At 36.4% G+C, this 25322-nt stretch overlaps 1 protein-coding gene across 18 annotated transcripts in view; it reads right to left on the bottom strand.

The window, feature by feature from the left end:
- The window catches only part of EIF4G3 (eukaryotic translation initiation factor 4 gamma 3), a 373254-nt gene that overhangs the window by 66853 nt on the left and 281079 nt on the right, over positions 1–25322 (bottom strand). For 9 of the 18 annotated variants that reach the window (XM_077150955.1, XM_077150957.1, XM_077150961.1 and 6 more), the window contains 2 exons: positions 14630–14698; positions 10208–10405 (listed from right to left, as the gene is read on the bottom strand). In XM_077150955.1, the coding sequence (XP_077007070.1) occupies positions 10208–10405; positions 14630–14698 (267 nt within the window). The remainder of the gene's footprint in view (positions 1–10207; positions 10406–14629; positions 14699–25322) is intronic. The other 9 variants (XM_077150966.1, XM_077150973.1, XM_077150962.1 and 6 more) reach the window with 1 other exon arrangement.

Here is a 25322-nt window from a genome sequence, read left to right as displayed (position 1 = left end):
CTATCTAACAAATGGCCACTTTGGGAACATTCTTTTGATACACAGAAAGACCCAGAGTATAGGGGAAGGGACTACTTGGAAACAAGATGCTTACACGGTTTCCACCCGGATCCAGTAATAATTACTTTCTGGTTATTGTATTAGCTCATATCTTCAAGGTTATTTGCAATCAAAGAGATGTTCTTATGGATGGGTTTTGGATATAAAGAAAGCAGACTACAGCAGTAACTCCATCTGAAAAATTCCCCCTGACAAAAACTTTGAACAGCTATTGCATAAGATGGCAAAATGGTTTTTCTGGAATCACAAAGTGTTTCCCAAAGTTCTGAAATTTATGCACGGTCTATTCTCTAAGTTAATGGGAGAACGTAGTGAAAAACAGGATGTATTGTATTTATGCTTACAAAAGCTAATGTTATCAATCAGAATAGATATGAGTAGCTGCTCATGAAGACTAAAGAAATTTCTTGAGAGCTGAAGATGATGCTTTATATGATATTATAATATATTTGTGCTAGAACAGATGGCACACTCCTCTATGATTTATAAAATTCCAACTAAGTTCACTTCTAATTTTGAAAAGCTAATATATCCTCATCTCCAAACTCAGCAGCACTAATACAAGACAATTTCAGTCAGAACCAAGTTGATGAATACACAAAGAGGGCCCAGGAGTTTAACACTCTTCAAAAAAAGAAATGCCATGCAAAAGCAAAAGTTTTCAAAAGCAAGAGCCAAAAGTAATATGCCAAAAGTATCCTCTGCTACATAGGACACAGAATATACAATAATGCACTAATTAAGAAATACAAAATAGAACCAAGAATTACATTAATGATATGGTATATAATAGAACACCAACATAGCATCAGCTTGCAAAACAAACTAAAGATTGTACACATCAGCAGTTATTACAAACTGTTGCTTTATAGCAACATGATCAGCCAAAAAGTAGCTTTTCAGCATATTCATCAGCATCATCTATGTTATAATAATAAGTAAATGACTGATAAGATTAAAATGGCCTGGGCCCTATCTATCAGCCCTAACAAGATAGTTCCTGCATTATGGATTTACTGTTTAAAAAATGGGAGTAATTTGGGCAACAGCATACAAATCAAAGCCCATGACATATGGTGAGAGTGAAAAAACCAAAAAACTCCAACCCCACAAAGACAACAACAACCAACCACCCACATACACTGAACCAAAAAACCCCAGAAAGATAGAACAAATATAACTTATGATTATAGGGCATAAATTTTTCACCTTTTGTCTAGGGGAGGCTGTGTTAAAAGAGCTGGGTTAAGGCTCATATTTGCTTACTTGTTACATAAACAAAGGTAATTCCTTTAACCCAAATTTCATTTTTAACATCAAAACAAGGGAGGCACAATACCTGTTTCTAAACTGAAGGGCAGCTTTGGGCATCCAATGAAATAACATTTGATAGAAGCACTTTATAACTTAAATCACAGACAAGTAAGATGTAACTGAGGAGTGCTGGAATACTGTAAGTGAAAGAGTATGGGAATCTGAATCACAAAATCAGGGTTTGAATCCCGGCTCTATAACTAATCTGCTATGTGAACTTGAGCAAATCAACTCCCTGAGCCTCAGTCCACTCATCTGCAAAAAGGAGACACTCCAAATGATTGTACTCTAAGGGACAATACAAAATAGCCATTGAAGCAGGTGCTTTTGGAGAATATGATTAATTCCATTTCTGCCATGTGACTTTGGTCAATTATTAGTTTCACTAAACCTTGTGTTTTTCTAAAATGGAGATGATCACATCTATCACTTAGGAGTTTGGAGGTAAAGCAAATAATAGTGGCTGGCACACAGTAAGGGCCCAATAATCGAACTAATATAGATATATTTAACATTGAGCTGTATTTAACATGGCTATGGTTAAACATTAGGAGTAACCTATATTGTAATAACATAGTTAACAAAGAAAGTATATAAGTGAAGCTAGGTCACTTAGTAATAGGAAGAGAACCACAACAAGCAAGAGAAATGAACACGCATTATCACAAAATGATGGAAAAGGAATATTTTACATATAGGGTATAAAGAATATATGTGTGTACAGCAACTTTTTAAAATGTAGTCACAGAAATATTAAAACTGAACAATCAGCAGAATGGCCACAGAATTGCACATATATTTCTAAATGAATGAATGCTTAGCTACACAGCCCCCTAAAGAGTTTTTTAGGAAGATAATTTTTTTTTCCTGTAGACATTTTGATTTATTTTCATTTTAAAGTCTTTATTGAAGTATAACATACAGAAAAGTGTACAAATTATAAATGCACAGCTTATAATGCATTTTTTCAACTGGGCAAGGTCATATTAACAGGGAAGTAATCCTAATGCTCTCTGGGGATAGGTGGCAGGGCTGTGGAAATGGCCAGTGAGAACATGAGAACATGATCATGAGAATTTGTTTATCCTTAAAGATAATGAATTCCAACAAGATTATGACATTATTAAAATCAGCATGTTATCCGCTGGACACTACTGGTCAGGAGACATGATGGAACTGGTTAGTTGGAACAGCATGAAGAATGGATAAGATAGATGCTTGCAAATGCGATCATGGATAAAAACAAGAATGAAAGGAGAAGTACAATGGTATTAAAAAGATAACAATAATTGTCATTTAATTGTAGTTCATGATCAAAACTATGATGTACCACTGTTTCAAACAGGTTGTTTGGGAGATGATTTCTTTTTCTCAGGGAGCATGGAAGTCAATAAGTGAGAATATTTTGGTAAGAATGTTTAAGTTGGATTCACTATAGAACACCTACCTTTTTATTTTCTCACAGTAGTAAACTAACAGTGTGACTTTAGTGTGATGAGACCTGTCCACACACAGGTCAGTCAGCAATACTGGATACGAATGTCTGCATTAAGAATAATTTTCTTCAAGCTACAGGACCTGTACTGCTGACATATTTGATAGTACTGAAGGTAGATAATTCTCATCCCCCAAAGGATCAAGCTCCTAGACACTCATCAAGGGTCGTCAGCTGTGTAGGTCATAAAGAACCCCTACCCATGGTAGTCAAATGGGAAGTTAGAAAATGGAAGGACAATCCCTGGCCTTAAGCATCATGCTCAAAATTCTCAATGCTGCTTCAAAACATGAAGATGTTAGTAGCATCATATAACCTAGTAACCATTTTGCTCCAGGAACCCCCTGTCTGAAGCAAACTATGTGGACTAACTAGTATGACACAAGCAAGTGGCACCTCCATGCAAACTCTAAAATCTTAGTTTCTTCAGGATAGTTTTTTTTATCTTTGTTCATTTTTCTTATGTTTTATTTTTTCCTTTTGGATAGTTTATTTTTAAATATGAAGTGAACAGCAATAAAGCAATTGCTCAAATATAACTCCTGGATCCACGGTGATATACTATCTTCTATCAGTGGTTATGTCCTGATCTTAATGAATCTGATGCTAAAAGTATATGACATACTCAGTATGTAGCATGAGTACATCTACAAAATGCATCTCTATTACTTATATCTGGAGAGTTACGTAGCTCTGTGTGATAGCTACAAGATTCAAAAGGGGGTCAAGCTCTGAAAGGGTAATCGTTACTCATCAATCTTCTAAATATTTCTTTTCTTCTCTCAGGCAAGTTGTACATCCCTTTCCCTCAAATGACTCCAGTCACTTTGCTGTTGCCCAAAACTGATTTTAAATGTCTGTGATTAACTTGAGGCTTTATTTCTGATACTTAATCGTGTTTTCCCCATTCTTTCAGGGACTCTTCCTATTTTCACTCTTGCCATTCTTTTCACATTTGCTTAAAGGCACTTAAAGTGACAACACTATAAATTTTGGATCTGGCATAATGGAACAAGAATGCTCAAATATTTACCTTTAGTGCCCTTCTTTATAGCCACCAAAGCAAAAATAAAAAGTAACAGGTACTTTGTACAAAGGTATGGTCTCAGAGCATAAAATAAAATCTGAATTTGATAGGATATACAATAAAATTTGCAGCCTTTCAAAATTGTCTTTAATTCAGCCTGATATTTCAAAGGTATCAAGATCAAAGTGAGAACTCTCCTGAAGAGATGGCAACCTAAAAGCAACTTTCAGGTTGGTTAGTTGTTCATTCATTCCTACAATTACCCACACCTCCAACATGTGTTTTATATTCTATTTATGTCCCAGGAACCATTTTAGGCACCAGGAATTTAGCAGTGAACAAAATAAAAAAAAGTCTCTGCCCTTAGGGAGCCTACATTCTTCGTGGGGTTATAAGATGGGACATTTTCATATAAATTATGATTAAAACAAAAGCACAGCAATTTAAATTGACCAATAATTCAATTTAAGATTTTATTTAAGTATCATTTAAGCACAGATTTAGATACAGAACAATATTTTTATCCACTCTTCTCCAAGTGCTACTGAATTCAGATATCTTCTTCCTAAGAAAATTCTAAATCTAATTTGCTATTTGCGAATGGGTCTTCAGGCCTCCAGGGTACCTGCTGAGTAGTCTGAATTCAGTCTTATGTGGATTTCCTTGTATGTAGTGAATTGCTTTTCTCTTGCTGCTTTCAGGACTTTCTGCTTCTCTTCAACATTTGACAATCTGATTAGTATATGTCGTGGAGTGGACCTGTTTGGATATTCTATTTGGGCTTTGTTGGGCTTCTTTGATTTTCATATTTGTGTCTTTAACAGTTGGTAAGTTTTTCCCCATTACCTCTTCAACCAACCTTCCTAGCCCTTAATTTTTTCTCCTTTGGGGACGTTGATGATTCTTATATTTGTACTCTTTATGTTGTCAATCATTTTCCTGAAATCCTGTTCCATTTTTTCCACCTTTCTTGCCATTCTTTTTTGTGCGTTTATGTTCAATTGTCCTATCTTCTAGCTCATTTATTCTTTCTTCCACTTCTTCAAATCTGCTGTTGTGTGTCTCTAGTACATTTTTAATTTGATCTATAGTATCTTTCTTCTCCGTGAGATCTGCTATTTTCTATTCTTTCAAATTCTTCTTTATGCTTTTCCAGTGTCTGCTTGATATCCTTTATATTCTTAGGAACATCCTTGATAAGTTTTTCCAAATTCCATGTCCCTTCCAGTGTTATAATTTGTTCATCTGGCTGGCCTGTAACTGCCTGAATCTGCACCTGCTTTGTGATTTTCTGTTGTAATCAGGACCTTTGATTATCTTAATAAGGCTGTTTTGCAAGTGGTTTCCTTTACTCATCTTTAAGGTTTTGGATTTGCTTAGGTTTGCACTGAAGGTCCCCTTTTGCACTTAGTGTATTAGTAATTCCCCGCCAAACAAAGGCCCAGATCTCATAGAGGTAATGCAATTCTACTTGATTTTGTGGAGGGATGCAATTCCTAACTGATGGTGCTCTTGAGCCTCCTCTTCCCCTCAGGCCTGTCTCTCCCAGACTGTGGCATCTGTCTGACCAAGATGGAGACCAGATGTAAAATTTTAGCCAGGACCACTGATCTTGGTGTGCGCTAAGAACCGACAACCCTGGGGCTGGGGGTTGAGCAGTGAGCACCTCAGTGGAGATTCCACTTATGGGCCCGATGGGTCTGGTGGCCCCCAGGGTCTCATTTGGGATATCCTGGGCTGTGGGGCTGGGTACTTCAGTTGGCCCTGCCCACAGCCAGTTTGGAAATGCCTGGTGGCTTGCCCTGGTGCCTGGTAGGACAACTGGTTACAGCAGGTGGCTGGGTTTGCTCCTGGATTCCCCACGGGGGGTTCCCAGCTGTGGAACTGCATGGGAAGATCTCCCAAATTAGCTGCGGGAGTAGACTGGAGTGGAGGGTCAGCATGCTTCTTTGGATTCACGCTGCCATTTATCCTAGCTGGGGTCATGCCCAAGTTCACTCACTCCATTCTCTCCGTTCTCAGTTTCTCCACTTTTTGTCCAGGACCTCCCTATATAATGTAGATCTTCTCTGGTCACTCGTACCCTGGAATTGCAGTCCTGGTCATTTTTCTGTCCCTTCTCTCATTGTCCCATGGAGCAGGGGTGAACTCAACCTATTCTATTCCTCCATCTTCCTATGCTTCATCCATCAATTTTTAAATTTCATTCACTGTAATATTTAGTTCTAGAATTTCTATTTGGTTTTATATTATACTTTCTAGTTCTTTGTTGAAATTTTCAATCTTGTCTTTATTGCCTTGAATATAAGTCATTTTATAATTAGTGCCCCATAAAACCACTTCTGGTGGTTTTTGTTGATGCTGTCTTTTTTTCTTCAGTGCTTGATAATTTCAAATTGTGTACTGGACACTTTATTTCACAAGTTGTTCATAGGGATAATTTGAAAAAATACTCACTAAAGAGGGTTTATGCTTGCTTCTTGCAGTTAATTCGGATGCATTAGAAATCTGAAATCACTACAAACCAAATTCAAGGACTGAGATTATTTGATGATATGCTCTGTGCAGTCCCTGTGAGACCAGGTCAATTTCAGGTTTGTCCTTTTTCCAAGCATACAGTCCTCTGGGATCCCATTCTAAAGTACAGAGGGGTTTACTATAGTCTCTTCATTTTTGACAGACCCTGGTCTCAACCTTGGTCCCCCAACTCCAGCAAGTCTATGAAAATAAGTTGTCGAAGACTTTTAGTTACCTCTTCTAGATTCAGCAACTGTCCACATGGGAAACATCACCAAATGTTTTATTCACTTCTTTGAATTTCCACCTTTTGAAGGCTCTTAGCCTAGTAATTCTTCATTGTCTTTTAGCTCTCTGATGCCTTCAAGATTTCAGTTCTTAATATTGTGGTCAGCTATTCTAATTGTTGCTGTGGAAGGGTGGTCAGAATTACCTGTCATGGCCAGAGCCCTATTACTTGTCCCTCTGTACTCTTCTTTAATACTGTTTCCTCCTATCTCTTACCTTGAATTTGATGTCTATTGTTTCCATACAAATTTGTATATTTTATTATATATGTATTCATTGAATAATACATTTTGCTTATTATAAAACTTTATTAAGGAGTTATCATTCAGGACTGTTTTTTGAGGTTGACCTATGCTGATACATTTAGCACTATTTTATTAATTTTAACTGCTTTGTATATATATTATTATTTAAAATCCACTGATCAAATAAATTGTAGTATATCCTTATTAATTGGTTATTCATCACTAAAACCGATACACAAATAGTCTTATATATGATTTCTTGAGCACATCTGAGAATTTCTTAGTATATTCGAAGAGGTAAAATTGCTGGGGACTAGTACATGAGCATCTTCAACATTATTGCCCATTTCTCTCTAAAGTGATTGTACTGATCTTTGCTAACACTTAAAAATGAATTCATTTTCTCTTAATATGTATGAATTGTACAGAATTGTGGTTTATCTTGTCATTTTAATAATGAATAATACTGAGTATCTTTCCATAGGTCAATCAGATGATGAATTTCTATGTCTATGAATTATCCATATGGGAATGTTCTTTTCTTATTGTTTGCTGGATTTATTTTTTTAATATTCTAGATTCTAATGCTTTGTCACTTATACGCATTCTAAATATATTCTCCCAGGCTGTGGCTTTATCTTTTTAAAAAATTATGTTATCCTTTGCTGCACTAAACACTGTAAATTTTAACAGTCAAATTTGATACCTTTTTCCTTTATGGATTGTTCATATTGAGTCTTTCTTCCCTACACTAAGTTTGTGAAGACAGTCTCCTTATTTTCTTCTAAAAATCTAGCTTTTCATATTTAGTGCTGCATTACCCATTGTGTTTGCTTGATTTTTGTGTTTAGTTTGTAGTAGGAAGCTAAGGCTGTGTTTCCAGCGCCATCATTTAATTTTAGGTTCTCAGTACCTCAAAAGTAAATTAGCTAAGGTGTAGAAGGTAAGACAGTGGTTACCTTAAAGGAAGAAGGCACGGTATACTTCCATTTCTTCACCTGGGGTGGAAGGTATGTTCATTTTGCTGAAATATATTGAACTGTACCCTTATGAGTTGTATACTTTTTCGTATGCATGTTGTGGTGGTGTGCTGAAGCCAGCTCATATTGGCTTGTGAGAGACAATTGTTAAATAAGCCAGGAATTTTGCAAGTCAGTTGTGAAATTGTTAGCAGTTTAAAATCAGCCATAACCTGAGTATATACATCATTAAATGCTACAAAATCAGGGATTTTTTCCCCCAGACAGCATGTATGTCTGCTATACTTCAATTAAAAGTTTAAAAGGTTAAAAACCTATACCTTTTGGTATATGATACAACTTTGGGGAATTTATGATAAAGAAATAAAAGCTTCAGTATATAAGGATAAATATAACACAGGATGTGTGACCACTAATGTGTCACCACAGGGTGTCATGGCAGCTACAGTGGAAACGAGGGGCATGAGATGGAGAATTTGTTTGCTTTAGATAATTATGGCACTTTAGAAGGTAAAATGGCATTGGGTAAAAGTACAAGTGATTGAGTTAAACAGTCCTGGAGTGTTATTTATTGCACTGCTACTTACTACTTATATGATCTTGAAAGTTATTCTTTCTAAGCCTCAGCTTCTGGTTCAATAAAATGGAGCTAAAAGTACTGATTTTTCAGGGTTATAATAATCATTAAAATAATGTATATAAAACATCTCTACAACTGCAACCCAGTAGGTGCTAAACAGATGGTTTCTGTTAATATCCTCATTCTATAGCCAGATTTAAAACCTACACATCTAACCCCTAGGTTCTTATTCTCCACCAACATGGTTATTTATGGCTTATTTAGGACTTCCTTAGGGCTTACTACAGGCCTAATATCAAGCTAGGAACTTTATGTGCACAATATCCTTATTTATTTATTTTTTTTGATTGCATGAGCCCAGGAATCAAACCCAGGTCCCATGCATGGCAAGCGAGCATTCTACCACTGAAGCACCCGTGCACCCACAACACACTTTGTGTGCATGTGTGTGTATTTGTGTATATATAATCTTTAAAGTGTGTGGATTAACTTTATCTTAAGGATTAAAAACTGGGGCTTAAAGAGGTTAAATAACTATTCTTAGGTTATAAAGTTAGCAAGTGGCAGACTATGAGACTCCAAAGTCAGTGTCGGTAACAATTAAGCCACATTTGCTGCCTTAGACTTGAATCTGCCTGGAAAGCCTGGAATACCATCTTCCTTATCTTGTACATGGTTTAATTCAAATTCTATTTGCTTCATAAAGGTGATTTCTTTTTCTATCACTTGATTTTTTTGGTTTAAACAATTTTTTTAGGTGTCAAGATATTGCAATCTCAAAGACACCTTATATGTGATTTTTTTCTTGTAAATTATGTATTTCTCAATATAGATTTTGAGTTCTTTAAAAAGAGAGGATGCAATTTTTTCAATCCTAAACAGATTTACCTACCTTTGACATAGGTACTCAACAAACACTGGTAGAATGACAGAATTTTGTGATTTCATTGCTTGTTTCTAAGAAATGAGGCACAATGACAATGAGTTGTGACAATTAAGAAAAACCTAAATTTTAAAGGGAAACACACATTTCAAACACAAGTACCTTGGTAACAATAACAGGAAGAGAAAATACAGATGGTACATGGCAGTTTCATGTCTGCAGAACAAAGGAGGACAATGTACACTAATCAGAAGTTCTTTGGCTTCCCATTTTGCCTTTGCCCTAATCTGATAGGCTGTAAAGATTAAATGGCTGTGGACAATGTAAAGAGAAAGAAATCTAATGGTTTCAAAGAGGTGAAATTATCAGTTTGAACTCTTTTTAACTACAAAACAATTATCCTTTTATTCACATAGAGGCTCAAATGAGAAGAAACATTTTTTGTTCAATTTTGAATATAATTAAATATGAAATTAAGCATTTGCCTTATCTGTGTAGGGTGACACACCAGGAAAATCTGGTTGCCCATGATAGCAATTTTACATTATTTAGACCTTACTCAATTTTTCTTACTTTTGATATAAGTGAACAGTATCATGCCTATTTCAGTTTATCTCCATACTCCCTCCAAAGGTGAGTACACATTTTAATAAAGCAAGATTCTTTTCAGACAATGAGGGTATTACATTAGTTAATAAGAACTAAAAAATATATTCTCCCCTTTACGTTGCCCCAATAACACTTCTGGGAAGAATGTGTAGTGAGGGGAGAATATACCTCTTGGAGATTTCTGGTTTTACTCCTTCCTCTCTTCTTACCGTTACTAGACATCGACACATGTTTGCGTAAGCCACAGAAAAACTGGGTTCGTCAATAGCCTTCTCAAAGACCAGGTCAATGACTCCTTTCAGCCGCTCCTCTGTGTCAACAGTAAGTCCTGACACTTGCTTCATCAGCTGGTTGAACATCTGTGGTGTCAATTTATTTAAGATGCTTCGAACTTTTCTAAAAAGTTCCTAGAAAGGCAACAAAAAAGACAGTACCATTATACCAATTGTAAAGGTTAGCATCTTATTATTTCTCAAATTAATTACAATGATTATGAACCAGTCACAGAAATAATTAAATCCATTTACTTGTTAAAATAGGGCAGGCCACGGTGGCTCAGCAGGCAGAGTTCTCACCTGCCATGCCGGACACCTGGGTTCAATTCCTGGTGTCTGCCCATGGAAAAAAAAAATTACACCCACTTCCTTCAAAATATTGACAAGAATCCTAGAACGTAGGTATTTTTATACTTCACTGGTGGGAAAATCATCTGATACATTTTTAAGGACAATTTGGCAATATATATCAAACATTTTAAAACCATGGATTGCCCTTTGCATCAGGAAGTAAACTTTTAAACATTTATTCATGATGATATTGTGAGCCATTGAGTGTATATTTTGGATGGATTATTTGGTGTATAAATATATCTCAATAAAATTGCATTAAAATTTTATTCATATTTTAGGACAGGTGAAAATATTTTAGTCATAATAACCCTCTTTACAATCTTTTATAGCAAATAACTTTAATGCCCAGAAGGGAACTTCCTCAATTAGAAAAAGGGCATCTACAAAACTCTACTTAGTGGTGAAAGATTGAATGCTTTCCGCCTAAGTTTGAGGGCAATTCATAAATGTTCACTCTCACCATTCCTAACTAAATCACATTGGAAGTCTTAGTCAGTAGAATAAACAAGAAAAAGAAATGAAAATCATGCAAATGGAAAGAAAGAAAACTCTGTTCACAATGATAAGGAAATCTATAAAAAAAAGCTACCACAAAAATCTATACCACAAAATCTATAAATCATAAGGAATCTATAAAAAAACCTACCACAATAAGTAAATCTCACAAGATTGTAGGATACAGTATCAATATTCAAAAACCAATGTATTTCCATATACTCCCAATGAACAACACAAAATTAAAATGTTTTTAAGTACCATTCATAATAGCACCCCCCCAAAAAAATCCACAGCAGGAAATATTTAGGTAAAAATGTAACAAAATGCTGTAAGATCCACATGTATAAACCACTTATAAAAGATCTCTAAAATCTAAATTTCAAAATCTAAAAAGAATCAAAATAAATGGAGATATATATATATATCATGCTCATGTCTTGAAGATTCAATATTGCTAAGATACTAGTTTTTCCCAAATGATCTATAGGCTTAATGCAATCCCAACAGAAATCCTGTACCTTTTCTTTAGACAGAAATGAAAAAGCTGATTCTAAAATTTATATGGAAAGGCAAAGAAACTAGAACAGCCAAAATTATTCTGAAAATGAAAAACAATTTGGAAAATTCAAACTACCTGATTTCAAGACTCAGAACAGAACCCACACTTATCTGATCAACTGATTTTCAACAAAAGTGCAAAGGAAATTCAATGGGGAAAGGATAATTTATTCAACAAATGCAGCAGGAATAACTGGATATTCATAAAAAAAAATCTTGATCCATACCCTGAATGATCTACAAAAATTAACTAACAATGGCTCATAGACATAAATATAAAACATAAAACTATAAACTTCTAGAAACCAACATAACAGAATAGCTTTGTGTTCTGAAGTTTTGCAAAAATTTCTTTATATATGACAGCAAAAGCACAATACATGAATGAAAATAAGTGATAAGCTGGGCACCATTAAAATTTTAAAATTCTGCTCTGCAAAAGTCACTATTAAGAGAATGAAAATTCAAACCACAGTTCAGAAGAAAATTTTTGTAAAGGACTTGTCTCTAGATCACATAAAAGTTTTTAAAACATAACAGTAGGAAAACAAATCACCCAATGAAATCAGAACAAAAGATATGTGATAAAAAACTTTACCAAAGAAGACATACAAATGGCAAATAAGGACATGAAAAGATGCTCAACAGTATTACTCATTTGGGAAACAAATCACAACCACAATGAGATACCACCATATAAGCATTAGGAATCACTAAAATTTAAAAAGCTGACAATATCAAGTGTTTATTAGATGGGGAGCAACTTAAATTCTCATATACTGCTTGTATAAATGCAAAATGGTACAGCTACGGGAAGGCAGTTTGGCATTCTCGAATAACGCTAACCATAAATTTACCATACAACCCACCTATCCCATAGCTAGGAATTTACCAAAAGAAATGAAAACTTATGTTTGTATGAAATCCTACAGGAATGTTCATAGCAACTTTATAATTACCAAAACCCAGAAACTAGATAAACAATGGTATGTTCCAACAATGGACACTACTAGGCAATAAAAAGGAACAAATTAATCACATATGCAATAACCTGTATGAATCTCAAATGCTAAGTGAAGGAAGTGACACTCAAAATGATTCCATACATATGACTGTGCTTGTTTGAAAGGATGTATGTACCTTTGAAAAGCCATGTTTTAAACAAAATCCCATTTCATAAAGGCAGAATAATCCCTATTCAATATTGTATGTAATTAGATCATTCCCTGGAGATGTAACACAATCAGGAGTGGTTGTTAAACTGGATTAGGGCAGATGTGTATCCACCCATTTGGGTGGGTCTTGATTGGTTTACTGGAGTCCTATAAAAGAGGAAACATTTTGGAGAATGAGAGTGATTCAGAGAGAGCAGAGCAGAACATAGCCACTAGAAGCAGAGTCCACCAGCTAGTAACCTTTGGAGATGAAGAAGGAAAATGCCTCCCAGGGAGCTTCATGAAACAGGAAGTCAGGAGAAGAAGCTAGCAAATGACGCTGTATTCGCCATGTGCCTTTCCAGATGAGAGAGGAACCATGACCATGTTCGAGTTTCTCACTTGGGAGAGAAACCCTGAACTTCACTGGCCTTCTTGAACCAAGGTATCTTTCCCTGGATGCCTTAGATCGGACTTGTTTTAATTGGGACATTTTCTCAGCCTTAGAATTGTAAACTAGCAACTTATTAAATTCCCCTTTTAAAAAGCCATTCCATTTCTGGTATACTGCATTCCGGCAGCTAGCAAACTAGAACAATGATATTCTGGAAAAGGCAAAACTAGAGGGACTGAGATCAATGATTGTGAGGGGCTGGGCATGGGGGGAGAGGAAGAGTACAAAGTTGCACAAAGGGGATTTTTTTGGGGTTATATAACTCTTCTATATCTTGACTGTAGTAACAATTACACGACTATATACATCTGAATAATTATACAATGGTATGCAAAAAAGTAAATTCGACATGAAATTTATGCCTCAATAAAAAAATGAAGTTGCAAATTATCCAAGACACAATGATATAACAAGCAAAAGAAAACCTATGAAATGTTATGTTTGATACTTTTCAAAAATTCATAGTTGAATATAAGGATTTAAAATATTTCTGCCAATATGTTAGCAATAGTTTTCTCTAGGCAGGAAAGATAATAAATAAATCTATTGGAATTTTAAAAAATTACTATTTCAGGTTTTTCTGCAATGAGACAGTATTGCTTTTATAAGAAAATAAAAAATAAAGCTTAAAAAAATTAAATAAAGCTTATTGGGAAAAGGGGGTAAGCCACTGCACCTCTTTCAATCACCTATATCAACTAAGACAGTTTTTTCAGGTTTAAAACTTTAAGCTATGTTTTGTATCAAGCAAAAACAAAACAAAACAAAAACCTTCAATTATCTCTACCTCCAAAAGATAGTTTAAGCCTAGAAAAACAGGATAATAAAAATGATAAATATTTATTAAAAGTCATTTATTCAGTGTAACTGAATTATCTACTTCATGTTATTCAGTGTAACTGAATTATCTACTTCATGCCCAGTCAATTCTATATTATGTACAGTCGAAGCTTAAAATACTGTTACTGTATTGTAGTCAATCAAAATTTAGCTGCAGGGATAACATAATTCCAAGTGAAGTGATAAAGCAAGCACTAGGTGGTTTAGACATCAGAGTAGGGAGTCGATTAGGTACAAGAAAGATCAAAGGCACTGATGATTAGGCAAGCAAACCCTTATGAAGAAATTGAGAATTGGGCCAAATTCTGAAAAAAAGAGTAAGTTGCCTAAGTGGAAAGAAAGGGGAAAAGACATTTTAGGAAAAGGAAAAAGATAGTAAACATAGTCTTGAGATTGCTACTGAGGATTTTCTATTTTGGGAACAGAGTGATTAATCGGGAAAGGTCAGAGAGCAATTATTCTTTAAGAGTATCAAGACCCATGATACTTGATACTCACATGTAGTGATTCACAGAGAGCAGAGCAGAACAACATAGCCACGAGAAGCAGAGTCCACCAGCTAGCAACCTTTGGAGATAGTAATTGTTTTACTGAAAAAAAATATTTTTTTACTGAAATAGTAATTTTTTAAATTCCAATAGATTTATTTATTACCTTTCCTGCCTAGAGAAAACTATTGCTAACATATTGGCAGATATTTTTTAAATCCTGATATTCAACTGAATTTTTTAAAAGAATCAAACATAACATTTCATAGGTTTTCTTGTGCTTGTTATATCATGGTGTCTTGGATACCATACTTGATACACTTCATTGGCCTTCTTGAACCAAGGATACATTAGATCGGAACTGGTTTGAAACTGTTATGTACCCCAGAAAAGTCATGTTCTTTATCCTACTCCAACCTTGTGGGGGCAGACTTATTATGGGTGGGATATTTTGACTAGACCATTTCCATGGAGGTGTGACCCCACCCATTCAAGGTGGGTCTTAATTAGCATACTGGAGTCTTAAGAAGGAAACATTTTTGGAGAGAGCTGACAGAGAGCAGAGACATGAAACCAAGACACAGACGTTTGGAGATGCCAAGCTAAGAGATGAAACCCCAGAGTCTGCCCTGAAGAAGTTAAGTGAGGAACCACAGACACTTAGAAAACCATTGGAAACAGAAGGTAAGAGAGCTGTTTGAAACCACAAACGGGAAGACAAGGACAGCAGATGTTGTCATATGCCTTCCCATGTGACAAAGAAACCCTGGATGCCATTAGCCTTTCTTCAGAGTCAAGGCATCTTTCTCTCCATGCCTTAATTCAGACATTTTCATGGCTTAAGACTTTAAATTTGAAACTTAATAAATATTCTTTGAAAAAGCCAATCCATTTCTGGTATATTGCATTCCGACAGCTCTAGCAAACTGAAACAAGTAGTAACAGAAAATGAGGTCTTGAATGCTAGGTTAAAAAGCCAGGACAGAGTAAAAAAGATAAAAACCAATGTTTCAGATAAATGATCAGGCATCAGCATTAAGACTGTTGTATCACTAAGGAGAAAGAAGAGAGATGAAGCAAGGGACCCCAGAAGTGGAACCACCATAGCAGAGATGTGGCAGGAACCCACACACATCATCAGGCAGTGATTTCCCAGAACTGCTTCAAGGAAGGTATGAACTTTTATGTTACAGGAAGAACAGAGTTATTGGTGGTCATTCATAAGTGTTTCTTCTTTTAAATTTTATTAGAGCAGTTGTAGGTTTATAGAAAATTCATGCAGAAAGTACAGAGTTCCCATTGTTCCCCCTGCCCCCATACACACAGTTTCCCTATTATTAACACTTTGCGTTAAGTGTGATACCTTTGTTACTAATTGAAGAAGCAATATTATACTTAATATTATTACATATAATATGTAATAATTACATATGAATGGAGGTAGTATGTCCCCGAAAAAGAAGGAATTGAGCAAACTATACTTAGAAGAAAAAGTGTCAAGAGAATGGAGGTAGTATGTCCCCGAAAAAGAAGTCTACTAATACTCCATTGGATCTGCTGTATCTGTTCACTAAAGAAACTTAATTAATGACACCTCAAGTCATCAGGGTTCACTCAGCATTGTATAATTCTATTCAACTTATTCCACACATTGCTGTTTTAAAATATCACAGTGGTAGCAGCAGCAGTCAGACTGAAAGAGTATTCTGGAAGAGGAGGCAACAATTAAACCACTATTTTAACAAAATGCACAGAAAAAGAACAGTGATTAGGAGGACAACACAGTATAACTATGCAAAGAAAAAACCAAAAAAAAGAGAAGGAATTGAGCAAACTATACTTAGAAGAAAAAGTGTCAAGAGAATGGAGGTAGTATGTCCCCGAAAAAGAAGTCTACTAATACTCCATTGGATCTGCTGTATCTGTTCACTAAAGAAACTTAATTAATGACACCTCAAGTCAATATAATTATTCTCATGTTTATGAAGTAGGAAGTATTCAATAATAGGAGTCCTCTGTTAAGAGGAAAGAGAGGCAGATTACAAGTCACAACAATCAAACTCAGACTATTTAACAAACATGACACCGTGAGTATTTAATCTCACTAAGCTTCGGTTTCTTCATATGGAAAAAAGGGAAGTGTATCTATTTCTTCTCCATAGGTGTTATAAGAATTTAATGAAATAACGCACTAATTTTTAAGTACCTTAAAAATACTAGAGCAAGGTCGGGGGCCAACATGGCAGCACAGTGAGGTGTGGGATTTAGTTTGTCCTCCAGAGCAGCTAGTAAATAGCCAGGAATAATAAAGAACAACTGCTGGGATCATGTCAGAGACTGGACACATGGCGTACCCCAGTTTGGGCAAGCTGGACTGGCTGTGATCCCCCTCAGAACCGTGAGTTCCCCAAACCGCAGTTGGTGCCCCTCCCCCACATGCTACTTCCCAGAGGGGAAAGGAAAGAGACTTTACCAGCAGCAGGGGCTGAGCAAAACTAAGCTACAATTGTGGAATTAATTAACAAATTCTGACTACTAAAAATAGGTCCCCAGCTCAGCTGAACCTCAAGTAAAAGCAGAGGTTGCTGGTTTTTGCCCCGGTGCAGAGGGGGAAGCAGCTAATGGAAAAAGAAAACAGGGAAAAAAAAAAAAACACAGGTCTTTTGGGATCAGACAGCACATAATATATGAAAGGGTCTGGGCCCTGAAGGAAAGGAAAGGAGGGGGCACGCAGGATCTGAAGATACACAAAGCAACATACCAACTTAAGCTCTTGATTGGCAAACCCGAGGAAGAGGGATCCTGCTTTGAAAAGGACTTTTCTTTTTTGTGGCTGTATTTCTATGGCTTGACTACTCTTTAGATACAGCTGCAGGGTTTCTCAGGCTCCAACTGCCCTAAGCATAGGCAGAATTAAGCTTGTCTGAGTGTCTGCCAGGAGCCTGTGCCTTTTCTTCGAGAGGGGTGGGGCCCAGCTCAGGTGGATTTCCTCCCCCAAGGAATTCAGACCACAGGGTCTGGAAAAGTGAAGCTATTAAAGACAGCTCACAACCTCCCCTCGGTCTCAACCATACGCCTAGCAGGGAAAGTCTGCTGAAGTTAAAGGTACCACATCACCTTATGCTGGTGGGACGCGCAGGCACAAAAGTACTACATACTGGGCAGGATAGGAAAAACGTAGTGTCCAGAGGCTTCATAGGAAAGCCTTTCAATCTGCTGAGTCTCACCTTCAGGAAAAAACTGATGCAGGTGACACCTTCCTCCTGAGAGGAGGCTGGTTTGGTCTGGGAAATCTAACTGGGTTCCATAATACCTAAATAGACCCTACTAAGGGAAAAAAGAAAGGCACCAACAGGCAGGGCAAGAAACAAGAAATATCCTTAGACCCAAGGATAAACATAGGTTGACAGTGAAAGGTTGAGAAAAGATATTTCATGCAAATAACAATCAGAAAAAGAGCAGGAGTAGCTATACTAATATTCAACAAATTAGACTTTAAATGTAAAACAGTTAAAAGAGACAAAGAAGGATACTATATACTAATAAAAGGAACAATTCAGCATGAAGATAGAACAATCATAAATATTTATGCACCGAGCCAGAATGCTCCAAAATACATGAGGCAAACACTGAAAAGAGAAATAGACTCATCTACAATAATAGCTGGAGACTTCAATTTCCCACTCTCATCAATGGACAGAACATCTAGACAGAGGATCAACAAATAAACAGAGAATTTGAATAACACAATAAACGAGTTAGACTTAACAGATATTTATAGAACATTATACCCCACAACAGCAGGAAACACCTTTTTCTCAAGTGCTCATGGATCATTCTCAAGAATCCATGACTTGCTGGGTCACAAAGCAAGTCTCAATAAACTTAAAAAGATTGAAATGACACAAAACACTTTCTCAAATTATGGAGGAATGAAGTTGCAAACCAATAATACACAGAGTGCCATAAAATTCACGAATATATGGAGGCTCAACAAAACACTGTTAAACAACCAGTGGGTCAAGGAACAAATTACAAGAGAAATCAGTAAGTATCACGAGGCAAATGAAAATGAAAACACAATATATCAAAATTTACAGGATGCAGCAAAGGCAGTGCGATGAGCGAAATTTATTGCCCTAAATGCCATATTAAAAAAGAAGGAGAAGCAAAAATCAAGGAATTAACTGTCCACTTGGAAGAACTAGAGAAAGAATAGCAAACTAACCCAAAAGCAAGCAAAAGGAAAGAAATAACAAAGATTAGAGCAGAAATAAATTAAATTGAGAATATGTAAACAATTGAGAAAATCAACAAAACCAGAAGTCGGTTTGTTCTAGTTTGCTAGCTGCCAGAATGCAATATACCAGAAATGGAATGGCTTTTAAAAAGGCAAATTTAATAAGTTGGTAGTTTACGATTCTAAGGCCAAGATAATGTCCCAATTAAAGCAAGTCTATAGAAATGTCCAATCAAAGGCATCCAGAGAAAGATACCTTGGTTCAAGAAGGCTGATGAAGTTCAGGGTTTCTCTCTCAAGTGAGAAGGCACATGGTGAAAATGGTTAGGGTTTCTCACTCATCTGGAAAGGCATGCGGCAAACATGACATCATCTGATAGCTTTCTCTCCTGGCGTCCCATCATGAAACATCCCAGGAGGCATTTTCCTTCTTCATTTCCAAATGTCAACCGCTGATGGACTCTCTGCTTCTCATAGCTATGTCATTCTGCTCTCTCTGAATCTCCCTTTCTCCAAAATGTTTCCTCTTTTATAGGATTCCAGTAAACTCATCAAGACCCACCCAAATGGGTGGTGACACATCTCCCCTAATCCAGCTTAACAAACCACTCTTGACTGGGTTACATCTCCAGGGAGATGATTTAATTACAGATTCAAACATACAGTATTGAATAATGATTATTCTGCCTTTATGAGATGGGATTTTGATTAAAACATGGCTTTTCTACAGGACATACATCCTTTCAAACCAGCACATGGTTCTATGAGAAAATCAGTAAGATTCATAGACCCTTAGCGAGATTGACAAAAAGAAGAGAGAGCATGCAAATAAAATCAGAAATGGAAGAGGAGACATAACCACTGACCCTGCAGAAGTAAAGGAGGTAGTGAGAGGATACTATGAAAACTTTATGCGAATAAACTAGACAATGTAGAAGAAATGGACAACTTCCTAGATAGGCATGAACAACCAACATTGACTCAGGAAGAAACAAACAACCTCAACAAACCAAACACAAGTAAAGAAATTGAATCAGTCATTAAGAAGCTCCCCCAAAAGAAAAGACCAAGACCAGATGGCTTCACATGTGAATTCTACCAAACATTCAAGAAAGTGTTAGTACCAATCCTGCTCAAACTCTTCAAAAAAAATTGAAGAGGAGGGAAGGCTACCTAACTCATTCTATGAAGCCAACATCACCCTCATACCAAAGTCAGACAAAGATATTACAAGAAAAGAAAACTACAGACCAATTTCTCTAATGAATACAGATGCAAAAATCCTCAACAAAATTCTTGCAAATCGAATCCAGCACCACATTAAAAGAATTATATACCACGACCAAGTAGGATTCATCCCAGGTATGCAAGAATGGTTCAACAGAGGAAAATCAATTAATGTAATTCACCATATCAACAAATCAAAACAGAAAACCCACATGATCATCTCCACTGAGACAGAAAAGGAATCTGACAAAATTTAACATCCTTTCTTGCTGAAAACACTTCAAAGGATAGGAATAGAAGGGAACTTCCTCACCATGAAAAAGGGAATATATGAAAAACCACAGTTAACATCATCCTTCATAGGGAAAAACTGAAAACTTTCCCCCTAAGATAAAGAACAAGACCAGGATGTCCACTGTTACCACTGTTACTCAACATTGTGTTGGAAAGTCACAATTAGACAAGAAAAACAAATACACAGCATGAAAATTGGAAAAGAAGAAGTAAAACTCTCACTGTTTGGAGATATGATACTATATGTCGAAAACCCAGAAAAATCCACAGCAAAACTACTAGAGCTAATAAATGAATACAGCAAAGTGGTAGGTTACAAGATCAACACTTAAAAATCTGTAGTGCTTCTATACACTAGTAATGAACAATCTGAGGGAGAAATCAAGAAAAAAATTCCATTTACAATTGCAACCAGAAGAATAAAATATTTAGGAAGAAATTTAACTAAAGAGACAAAAGACCTACACAAAGAAAATGACAATAAATTGTTAAAAGAAATCGCGCCCCCCGCCACGCACAGCTTCCCGGGCCGGCTGGGAGATTTGGATCGGCACTCCCCCAAGCCGCGGCAGCCGGCGCCCCCACACAACGCGCGGCTTCCCGGGCCGGCTGGGAGCTTTGGATCAGCACTAACCCAAGCCGCGATGGCTGGCGGCCCCCTCACACACAGCTTCCTGGGCAGGCTGGGAGATTTGGATCGGCACTCCCCCCCAACACGCGGTTTCCTGTGTGGGCTGGGAGATTTGGATTGGCACTCCCCGAAGCCGCGTCGGCTGGCGACCCTCCTCCACAGCAAGAGTCTTCCAAAGTTAAAGGAGCCACAGCATCTTTTACGGGTGGGACCCGCAGACAGACGAGCACCACATACTGGGCAGGATAAGAAAAACAGAGCCCAAAGACTTCACAGGAAAGCCTTTCAACCTTCTGGGTTCCACACCCAGGGAAATCTGATTAAATGCCCAGACGCCAGCAAAAAATAACGAATCACACCAGGAAAATTGAAGATATGGCCCAGTCAAAGGAACAAACGAATAGCTCAAATGAGATACAGGAGCTGAGACAACTAATTCTGAATATACGAACAGAAATGGAAAACCTCTTCAAAAACCAACAATAAATTCAGGGAGAACACGAAGAAGGCATGGGTTGAACAAAAAGAAGAAATGGAAAGTCTGAAAAAACAAATCACAGAACTTATGGGATTGAAAGACACAGTAGAAAAGATGGAAAAAACAATGGAAACCTACAATGGTAGATTTAAAGAGATAGAGGCTAGAATTAGTGAACTGGAGGATGGAACATCTGAATTCCAAAAAGAAACAGAAACTATAGGGAAAAGAAAGGAAAAATTTGAGCAGGGGATCAGGGAATTGAATGATAATATGAAGCGCACAAATATACATGTAGCGGGTGTCCCAGAAGGAGAAGAGAAGGGAAAAGGAGGAGAAAAACTAATGGAAGAAATTATCACTGAAAATTTCCCAACTCTTATGAAAGACCTAAAATTACAGATCCAAGAAGTGCAGTGCACCCCAAAGAGAATAGACCCAAATAGGCATTCTCCAAGACACTTACTAGTTAGAATGTCAGAGGTCAAAGAGAAAGAGAGGATCTTGAAAGCAGCAAGAGAAAAACAATCCATCACATACAAGGGAAACCCAATAAGATTATGCGTAGATTTCTCAGCAGAAACCATGGAAGCTAGAAGACAGTGGGATGATATATTTAAATTACTAAAAGAGAAAAACTGCTAACCAAGACTTCTATATCCAGCAAAATTGTCCTTCAAAAATGAGGGAAAAGTCAAAACATTTTCAGACAAAAAGTCACTGAGAGAATTTGTGACCAAGAGACCAGCTCTGCAAGAAATACTAAAGGGAGCACTAGAGTCAGAAACAAAAAGACAGAAGAGAGAGGTATGGAGAAGAGTGTAGAAAGAAGGAAAATCAGATATGATATATATAATACAAAAGGCAAAATGGTAGAGGAAAATATTATACAAACAGCAATAACACTAAATGTTAATGGACTGAATTCCCCAATCAAAAGACATAGACTGGCAGAATGGATTAAAAAACAGGATCCTTCTATATGCTGTCTACAGGAAACACATCTTAGACCCAAAGATAAACATAGGTTGAACAAGTGAAAGGTTGGGAAAAGATATTTCATGCAAATAACAACCAGAAAAGAGCAGGAGTGGCTATACCATTATCCAACAAATTAGATTTCAAATGTAAAACAGTTGAAAGAGACAAAGAAGGATACTATCTATAATAAAAGGAACAATTAAACAAGAAGACATAACAATCATAAATATTTATGCACCGAACCAGAATGCCCCAAAATACATGAGGAATACACTGCAATCACTGAAAAGGGAAATACACACATATACCGTAATAGTTGGAGAATTCAATTCGCCACTCTCATCAATGGACAGAACATCTAGACAGAAGATCAGTAAAGAAATAGAGAATTTGAATATTACAATAAATGAGCTAGACTTAACAGACATTTATAGGACATTACACCTCACAACAGCAGGATACAACTTTTTCTCAAGTGCTCATGGATCATTCTCAAAGATAGACCATATGCTGGGTCACAAAGCAAGTCTTAACAAATTTAAAAAGATTGAAATTATACACAACACTTTCTTGGATCATAAAGGAATGAAGTTGGAAATCAATAATAGGCGGAGTGCCAGAAAATTCACAAATACGTGGAGGCTCAACAACACACTCTTAAACAACAAGTGGGTCAAGGAAGAAATTGCAAGAGAAATTAGTAAATATCTCGAGGCGAATGAAGACGAAAACACAACATATCAAAACCTATGGGACGCAGCAAAGGCAGTGCTAAGAGGGAAATTTATTGCCCTAAAAGCCTATATCAGAAAAGAAGAAAAGGCAAAAATGCAGGAATTAACTGTCCACTTGGAAAAACTGGAGAAAGAACAGCAAACTAATCCCAAAGCAAGCAAAAGGAAAGAAATAACAAAGATTAGAGCAGAAATAAATGAAATTGAGAACATGAAAACAATAGAGAAAATCAATAAGACCAGAAGTTGGTTCTATGAGAAAATCAATAAGATTGATGGGCAATTAGAAAGATTAAAAAAAAGAAGAAGAGAGAGGACGCAAATAAATAAGATCAGAAATAGGAGAGGAGACATAACCACTGACCTCACAGAAATAAAGGAGGTAATAAAGGATACTATGAACAACTTTACACTAATAAATACAACAATTTAGATGAAATGGACAGGTTCCTGGAAAGACATGCACAACCAACTTTGACTCAAGAAGAAATAGATGACCTCAACAAACCAATCACAAGTAAAGAAATTGAATCAGTCATTCAAAAGCTTCCTAAAAAGAAAAGTCCAGGACCAGACGGCTTCACCTTCTAGAAAGAATTAGTACCAACTCTGCTCAAACTCTTCAAAAAAATCGAAGTGAAGGGAAAGCTACCTAATTCATTCTATGAAGCCAACATTACCCTCATACCAAAACCAGGCAAAGATATTACAAAAAAAGAAAACTACAGGCCAATCTCTCTAATGAATATAGATGCAAAAATCCTCAACAAAATTCTAGCAAATCGAATCCCGCAACACATTAAAAGAATCATACATCATGACCAAGTACGATTCACCCCAGGTATGCAAGGATGGTTCAACATAAGAAAATCAATTAATGTAATACACCATATCAACAAATCAAAGCAGAAAAATCACATGATCATCTCAATTGATGCAGAGAAGGCATTTGACAAGATTCAACATCCTTTCCTGTTGAAAACACTTCAAAAGATAGGAACACAAGGGAACTTCCTTAAAATGATAGAGGGAATATATGAAAAACCCACAGCTAATATCATCCTCAATGGGGAAAAATTGAAAACTTTCCCCCTAAGATCAGGAACAAGACAAGAATGTCCATTATCACCACTATTATTCAACATCGTGTTGGAGGTTCTAGCCAGAGCAACCAGACAAGAAAAAGAAATACAAGGCATCAAAATTGGAAAGGAAGAAGTAAAACTATCACTGTTTGCAGACGATATGATACTATACGTCGAAAACCCGGAAAAATCCACAACAAAACTACTAGAGCTAATAAATGAGTACAGCAAAGTAGCAGGTTACAAGATCAACATTCAAAAATCTGTAGCGTTTCTATACACTAGCAATGAACAAGCTGAGGGGGAAATCAAGAAACGAATCCCATTTACAATTGCAACTAAAAGAATAAAATACCTAGGAATAAATTTAACTAAAGAGACAAAAAACCTATACAAAGAAAACTACAAAAAACTGTTAAAAGAAATCACAGAAGACCTAAATAGATGGAAGGGCATACCGTGTTCATGGATTAGAAGACTAAATATAGTTAAGATGTCAATCCTACCTAAATTGATTTACAGATTCAATGCAATACCAATCAAATCCCAACAACTTATTTTTCAGAAATAGAAACACCAATAAGTAAATTTATCTGGAAGGGCAGGGTGCCCCGAATTGCTAAAAGTATCTTGAGGAAAAAAAACCAAGCTGGAGGTCTCACGCTGCCTGACTTTAAGGCATATTATGAAGCCACAGTGGTCAAAACAGCATGGTATTGGCATAAAGATAAATATATCGACCAATGGAATCGAATAAAGTGCTCAGATATAGACCCTCTCATCTATGGACATTTGATCTTTGATAAGGCAGTCAAGCCAACTCACCTGGGACAGAACAGTCTCTTCAATAAATGGTGCCTAGAGAACTGGATATCCATATGCAAAAGAATGAAAGAGGACCCGTATCTCACACCCTATACAAAAGTTAACTCAAAATGGATCAAAGATCTAAACATTAGGTCTAAGACCATAAAACAGTTAGAGGAAAATGTAGGGAGATATCTTATGAAACTTACAATTGGAGGCGGTTTTA

The sequence above is a fragment of the Tamandua tetradactyla genome, chromosome 2 (genome assembly GCF_023851605.1).
Source record: "Tamandua tetradactyla isolate mTamTet1 chromosome 2, mTamTet1.pri, whole genome shotgun sequence".
Taxonomy (NCBI): Eukaryota; Metazoa; Chordata; class Mammalia; order Pilosa; family Myrmecophagidae; genus Tamandua; species Tamandua tetradactyla.
The sequence above is the reverse complement of the archived record's forward strand: the minus strand, read 5'-3'. Positions and strand labels throughout refer to the sequence as shown.